Below are 8,065 nucleotides of genomic sequence, written 5' to 3' on the forward strand. Positions count from 1 at the left end.
TAAGAGGAAGGCCATGGCTCCACAACTTTCTGCTAAAGAGGATGAAGAGTCAGAGCAGTTGTTGTGTGGCTTTAGTGTCATGGGTATCAGATTAATTTACAGAACATGTGTCCGAGTGGATGGACAGAAGATTATAAAGATACCGATAGTTCAGCCTTGAAATCCAGGACAGAGAAATGCTGTCTAACTGTAAGGCAACAGTTGCTGTCTAAACCTCTGTGATTTTGTTCAGGCTCATAAACATGTTACCGACCCATTATGTTTGATAGTTAAATCATCAGACATCATCAACAATTAAAAAAACTTTAATTTAGTCATCATAAAACACGCTCCTTTACAACTGATTTTTACAATCAAAGTATGGAAATAAGGCAGACTCCTTTAGGAATGATAGGAAAAGAAAAGAAAACAGATTCACACCGACCTCCACCGAAATTAACTATACAACAATCAGCCTGATATCCCCACCCCCCCCCTTGATCCCAGTCAGCCCCAATCTGAGCCTTTATCTTTAATCATGAAATGCATTTAGACCATTTCAAATCTGAAGGGGATGTGCCTTCAGCCAATTAAACCCCAGTATTTTGGTTGTTCAGGAAAAGATGATGAAGCCTCGTGTTGAAATATTATCACACATTATCATGTGTGAACAAACTACATTCTGAATAAGAAGTTAGAAAGAGATATCTTGCAGCCAACTCTACAGTCTCCCAACTTTTAAGAGGATATTTGTCTATTATAAAGCTTTTTTTCCCTGTTTTGACTGCAATGTTAATTAAATTCAATCAAGCTACAATAGCAGAACCACAGTTTTTTGTTTTTAACCCCACAAATGATCAAAAATATTTTTAACTTGAGGATAAAAAATAAAAAAAAGAGCCAAATATCTGCTGGATTTAGCTCTTATAAGTAACTGAAGATTGTGCTGAAGTAATCTCGATACATTAGGATATTTTTAACGTTTGACATTTGAAAATATTGAGGCTGCCTACTAGTGTGCCAAGTTGTCAAGCATCACAGTGGAGGGGGACGGTTCCCAGTTCCCTTTAGTACGCACAAACAGTTTCCCAGAAAAAACAAAACAGTCATGCAGCTTCTGGTCTGCATGCAATTCCACCCCACCTTCTGTCACAGTCACTCAAAAACAAAACAAACAAAAACAAAGCCTAAAACAACACGGCGTGCTTCTTCTCATACAAGTTAGAATTAATTCACAGGTCATGTGTAAAAGCCTTAAATTTTTACATAAATCAAAGACTCCTCAAGTCAGTCTGTAGCTTGTTGAGTTGGTACTGTGAAGACGAGTTTGTCGATGTCCAAAAGTTCAACATAGAAAAAAAAGAAACCGTAATTAAGAGTAAGCTCACATGAGAAATCCTGATGATTGTGGAGGGAAGAAGTTGCTTTGTACAGTATACATACATATACAAACACGTGAGCTCTGCTGTGAGCAGGCACAGTGATACAGAAGATATCCAAAATCAGCCTACTTACATTTTTATTGGTACTGGACAAGAGAAGTAACTGAGGCAGAGCAGCATTCGGGACTCCCTAACTTTCAGATCTTGGTGCGTGAATAACATAATGAGCACCTTTATGATCAAGACAAACCCTCTGTACACATTTCAGACTTGGCTGCACTGCTGGCAAAGAAGTGACCTGGCCTCAAATTCACTTTTTGGTGATTATTGCTATAAGTATAATTACTTAATAGAGAGTTAACCCAAATAAAATGAAACTGTTGGTCATAATTCTCCTCAAACAATCTTTAACAGGTCTGTTCTCCTGTGCCCAAAAAGGTTTTACCCAATTAATGCCCTCGAGCAAGACAAATCCCTCCACCACCTGAAAACACTCTACAACACAGACTTATCCCAAGTTTAAATATAAACTAAAGAAATTTTAAAGAAAAGTTACAGTTGATGTTCAGATGGGAGGCTCGTTGCGTTTGTCGTTATGCAGGACTTAAAGGAAACTGTGTCGCATAAAGAAAGAGTTTGTTACAACTGATTTTTCTAGCGGTGCCAGACTCTCCACTTGCTAGACAAACTCACTAGCCACTAGCCACTGTTACAAGGATCTTGCTGGTTAATCTGTCTGATCTACTGTGAAAACATGACCTCCTTTGGCAAGAAGAAAACATCTTGTACAAGCCAGTGTTGTTTTGGGGCCATCCTCATCAGAGATCTGTTTCAGGCTTGCTAATATGGCACTTAATCAGATCCAGTCCATCAGTATTGTTGCTAATTCATCTACACTCTATACAATTATTTTTAAAAAAGTGAGTTTCACTGCTTTTGAGATATCACAAGTTTAATCAAGACTAAATCTCACTGTGCATCTGCCATCTAGTAAAAGGTCTCTAATGAAATCAGGGCTATTTTTGACTTGGACGAGCACTACAGTATAACGCAACACTGAAAAATCCACAGTGACCTAAATGAACTCATCTAAAAGATCCACCTCTGGCGTCTTGGAAAAAAATGATTTCTGGTGGAATTAATGCATACATACAGTAGATGCATTATACTTTGTTGTCAGTGTCAGTAGATAAAATATCATCGTGTGCACTGGTTGTCACTGGAGCAACTCTGATTTTCACTCGTTCCCTGCTTCGAGTTCATTTTCAAGTCATAAGAAGTCCCTGCACAAGATCCATTAATAGACACCAAGCAATAAGACATCTGAATCCACCGTGAATGAAGTCTTTGTTTCAGCTTCTTTCCCCTGTACACCCATCTTAAATCCATCCTGAGCATGGGTCTAATGATGGTGACCGATGGACAGCACCAGCGGAATGAGGCAGCCCAGCACCAGAGCTCCCACCTCCACCTTGCTCAGTCCCTTTCCTCCGTTTCCTCCTGCAGGAGCGTGGCTGTGACCGCCGCCCCCCACCTCAGGCAGAACGTGGACCGTTGCCACGTAGAGAAATGTGCCGGCAGAGAAAAGCATGGCGACACCTGTGGCGTTGACGTCTGACAGTGCTTCTTTGCTGCTCTAAGAGGGGAACAGACAAGAACAGTGTGAAGCTTAAAGTTCTCCTTTTCTAGTGACTCCAATGTTGATGAAATAATGTCTTTGTAGTATTTGGGCAGTAGTCTACAAATCACAATACAGACTAGTAAGATGACAGCTGGATATCTCGATCCTCAAAGTACTGTATTGTACCAGACAGTTAACACTGAAAACTAAACATCTAGCAAAATGAAAACAGATCAGTGCAAAAATATAATAATTACCTGACTGAGACCTAAAAATGTGAGCATGGCGAGGACTGGCGCTGCCAGGGCAAAGACCAAGAGATGTTTGCGGATACGATTTCTCTCGAGACCGGCATGCATTAGGAAGGATACAAGACCAAATGCTGCTGGCGCCTACAATCAACAAAACAGAAGAGTTCATATAGCAATTTACTGCAGCAACCAACAATCAATTCTTTTACCAATTAATGTGCAAATTAATGCTGAAAAAATCCTCTGTGCATTATAAACTCAGTAGCTGTACTTAAATGTAATTCATTTGCAGGCCTGCAAAAATTAAAGACACCCTTACTGCTTCCTTAGGATTTATGGTGGAGTAGTAATTGATCATCATTAAGTGTAAGCACCTCTATAAATGCAGCTGTTTTGTCAGCAATCAGCAGTGATCTTAAAGAAGCAACTGTTTGTCTGGGAAGGGTTGTAGGTCCATTTTTATACAACAACAAGCAAACATAGTCCATCATCCTTGAGTGACAGTGATTATTTACAAGAGGAAAACATTCAAGATAGCAGACAATCTTCCTAGACGTAGACATCACAGCAAACTCCTCCCAAGGTCAGACTGTACAATGCCCAGATAGATTGCAAAAAACCCAAGAGCTACATCTGAGACTCTACAGCCCTCAGTTACAATTTTAAATGTTAAACTTTAGTAGAAAAATGGAAGGGTTGCTAACAGAAGGAATCTTCTCTTTAAAAAGAACATGGCAGCCTTGCTTAAGTTACCAAAACTGGATCCGGTCAACCCACAAGACTTCTGGAACAATGTCCTTTAGATAGACAAGACTAAAGTGGAGATGTCTGGCCATAATGCACAGCGCCACGTTGGTTTGGAGAAAACCCAAACACAGCATATCAAGAAAAAAAACACAGATCATACAAACTATGAAGAATGGCGGTGGAGAAGTTATGATTTGGGCTTGTTTTGGAGCCACGGGACCTGGACACCTTGCAGTCATTGGTAAACAAATCAAAGTATTCAAGAGTCAAATGTAAGGCCATCTGTCTGACAACTAAAGCTTGGAAGACACTGGAAAATGCAACAGAATGACTGAAAAAAAGAACCAAAGTGTTGCAAAGTCCAGACCTCAACATGGAAAATATCCTCCAAATCTATGAGAGACTGATAAAGTCACACAGAAAATAATTACTTAAGTTATCACATCTAAAGATAGTTCTACAAGCTACTGAATCACTGGGCGTGCTAGTTTTTCACAGGCCTGTGCAAACTTTATTTTTAAGATGCCTGTATACGTATACACACAAACAAACAAAAAAAATCAACCACTGACTTTATTATATATGATGTATATTTACCTTATGCAGCATGATAGCTACAAAGACAATGAGCTGAACGCTGGTCTGAGAGGTTGAAGCAGCAGCACCCAATGCAACACCATCAGCTGCAGCCAAAAAAGAAAGGTACAATAACTACTGGAACACTTTTAAAAGCAATGATTCGTCATTAAAACAGCAATAAAATCTGGATTAAACTACTGTAATAAAAAGAAACTATTACTGTTTGAACTGAAAAGTAAACTTCATGTATAAATTTTCCAAATGAAAACAATTTAAAGCTTAATTAAATTCATTGTATTTTGAAGTAACACAAACTCAGGTACAGAATAAAATTACACCTTTTTCATGAGTTCCACCAAATGTAAATAAATATTTAATATCTATTATTAAATATTAATATAATTAATTGATATAATATAATTTAATATTAAATATTATTTAATATTTATTTTGTGTACAGTAGCATTATCAGAAGATATAAAACCAGACTTACCTGCAGCATGGACCACAAGCCCCAGGGTGGTGGTGATTTTGGAGGAAGCAACTCTTGCTGCCTCTGGATCTAAACCAAACAAACAAACAAACAAACAAACAAACATAAATAAATAAATGAACAAACACAAACACACATACACAACTCAGACAGTTTGTGGCAAGGAAACAATAAAGGGTGAAGAAATTAGTGATTTTGATGGACCACTATCTCCACACTGAGAGCTAAATAGCACCATAACGTTGGCAGACTTTGAAGAGTATTATCAGCTCAAATAAAGAGCTCTAAAATTGTTCAGTGCAGAGTGTGGGTGCATCTGAGAAAACAGAATCGGCAGTTGAGCCATTTGGATGTGTTTTGGGTTTAGTTCAATTTTATTTTTAAAGGACAATAACACGAGATGAGACTAATGACAAAACTGCTTTTGCATCTTTTCCCTAACCAACTCTGGCTAAGGCTATTTGAATGCTTACCTTCAGTGTTGTGAACATGAGAACTGCCTATCTGGTCCACCAGTAGCATAAAGACAAAGCCTAGAACCAGGGACACTCCAATGTAGGCATGGAGCTGCTCTTGATTGTGCTCATGTTTCCCACTAGCACTAAGAGCTACCTCTGCTTCACCCTTTCCCTCCGACGCTTCTGCAACTGCAGATTGGCCGTGACTGTGGTGTCCACCTGCTGAATGAGAAAATCAGCAGAAAAATGGACTGTTAAAGACACAAATACCTTAATGCATCAGAAACAAAGAGATTTAAAATGAAAATTCCAGAGACCATCACAAATACTGCTGATATGCAAATGACAGTAAGTCAGAAACTGATTTCAGAATGTTGTACTTTACTTTCCTCTGTTTAAATAAAATTCATACTGTTACAATCTACACAAGCACATGTACCTATACCATTGGTCTACATGCTCTCTACTTAATTTTCCTCTGGTATATTTCAGTTTAAACCTGTTGCAAGCATGAAGGAATCTGAAGCTTTCATAAACGTCTAAAGACTATTTTATAATGCAAAATCTAAAATCTAAAGTGCATAAAATAAGAAGCTGACAGGAAATGAGGAAAAAACAGACACTCAGTAAAGATGCACAGCTTAAAGTTATAATTACCTAGTACTTTCAGTAGAATGATTAACGGGGATGGGGTGGGGGGGATACCCGATGGACAAATCTGGACACCAGTGCATTTGATTGAAAGTGTGTGTGTGTGTGTGTGTGTGTGTGTGTGTTTTTAACTCTTATTTGTACTTAATGTATGTACCGAGAACTGAAAAGAAGACAATTTGCTTCTCATTTGAAATTTTGATTACTTTTGAAAGTATTTTAACAAATTGTTTTGTCTGACTACCAGCCCATTTCCACAAGAAAGATTACATTTGCATTACACATCAAAGAGAAAAGCAGCAAAATAACATACAGGGAAAACTTTGTGTCCTTTCTCGATAATCAACCAGTTAACTACTTTAATCAATCTACTATTGGATTAGGATAGACGTTTATCACTTATTTAAGTTTATTTGACTATTTCACCAGGGCAGCCTCTGAAACACACTGTACATTAGTGTACAGTGTATTGTAAACCAATAAGACAGTGTATGCCCTGAGCTTTGCAACTCATCCATGTATTGCTCATAGGCTTAAGGAACAAGTATTTCTGAGAGCTGTAGCACATCCCGGCTGATTGTGAAGGGCATTATTACTCGTTTTCTGAGTCAGACTAAATTAAATAATAAATAAATAATAAGCTTATCGTCAAACGTGCAAAATCCAAAGATATTGCAGCCCGTAAAAAATCATGACTATTTCATTGTCTTACAGTTATTGATACAGTAGTTAATTCTTGTCTGTCCATTCATGATCTGAGCAAACCTTCCACCTCCACCTGTGGAACCCTACCTTCAAGGATTTCTTCGTAAAGTGCGTGGACCCCTTCAGGGATGATCACGGCAAGTGCAGTCCCACAGAGCAGCCCTGCTCCCAGCACAGTGATCAGCTTCAGCTTCTCCTAAACAAAGTCAGAGACCCAGACCTTAAGCACAATACCTCCTTATTGTTTGAAAGTTGAGTCCATTTCATGATAGCTTGGTAGCTAAAGTTAGCTACATGCATACGTATGTCACAAACCTACCTCTGAGAAGTTAACCGCTAAAGGTATCGTCCCGGCCACATAACATCCCACCAGCATCGCAAGGGACAGCAGGCTGATCGAGCTAAAATCGTCCATGACTGCACTTTTCTCTTCGGCTAACGTACTGCTAAGCTATACCATCAAATCCAAACTCCACTCCGCTTTTAGCACGGACTTTTACTCGTTACGGTAAAGTTCAACAACATTAGTTTTTTGCTGTTTAATTCAATACACGTCACGACCCACTTTCGGTACCAGCCCGGTCTGGTGCCAAACATCCACGTTATAACTGGTCAGTGTGTCTCTCTGGCCTCGGTAACGCAGTCAAAGCTAAGCTAACTAGCGTCAGTATTTATATGCCTTTCGATATTAATGAAAAAGGAACCCGGAAACGGTAACGGTCCAGTGCAAACAACTGATACTACGCATATTTTCTGTCAAGTCCAGTTGTCAGAATAATATTGCAACTTCCCGATTCGGTTAGCGTCAACACACCGGCTAATGGAACATCTTCTTGTTTGGAGCCGATCAAAGTGCTTCCGGGTCAGAGTTCAGGCGACCTGCCACGTATCCGTGAGACTCGCTGGAAAAGAGAAGGAAGTAATGTGACAAGAAGTCATAAACATAGGAAAAAACAAAACTAAACACCGACAGTAGATTCTGCAAGAGAATTTGCAGCTTTTATTTTTGTGCGATTTTTAAAAATGTATGTATTTATTTATTTTTTGTAAATAATACACTAAACGTAAAATATGACTATAAATAAATTATACACTGGAAGAAAATTGTTAATACCTTTTCAGATTTTCAATGTAAAATTTTCAGATTATTTTTATTTTATTCACTTAATGTATACTTAATATATACATTAAGTTAATTA

At 38.5% G+C, this 8,065-nt stretch overlaps 1 protein-coding gene across 2 annotated transcripts; it reads right to left on the bottom strand.

Annotated features, from left to right (window-relative positions):
- Positions 1 to 289: 289 nt before the first annotated feature.
- slc39a9 (solute carrier family 39 member 9) lies at positions 290 to 7,758 on the bottom strand. 2 transcript variants are annotated; one of them, XM_003445426.5, is made up of 7 exons: positions 7,186 to 7,758; positions 6,954 to 7,062; positions 5,526 to 5,729; positions 5,053 to 5,121; positions 4,578 to 4,663; positions 3,240 to 3,374; positions 290 to 2,997 (listed from the first exon to the last, which is right to left on the bottom strand). In XM_003445426.5, the coding sequence occupies exons 1-7, from the start codon at positions 7,279 to 7,281 to the stop codon at positions 2,764 to 2,766; spliced, it is 933 nt and encodes a 310-aa protein (XP_003445474.1). In that variant the 5' UTR covers positions 7,282 to 7,758; the 3' UTR covers positions 290 to 2,763. The 2 variants fall into 2 exon arrangements, with proteins under 2 accessions (XP_003445474.1, XP_005477506.1); XM_005477449.4 differs by having other exon boundaries at positions 5,526 to 5,732; positions 7,186 to 7,755.
- Between the last annotated feature and the right edge of the window lie 307 nt (positions 7,759 to 8,065).

Source organism: Oreochromis niloticus, linkage group LG19, assembly GCF_001858045.2.
Source record: "Oreochromis niloticus isolate F11D_XX linkage group LG19, O_niloticus_UMD_NMBU, whole genome shotgun sequence".
Lineage (NCBI taxonomy): Eukaryota > Metazoa > Chordata > Actinopteri > Cichliformes > Cichlidae > Oreochromis > Oreochromis niloticus.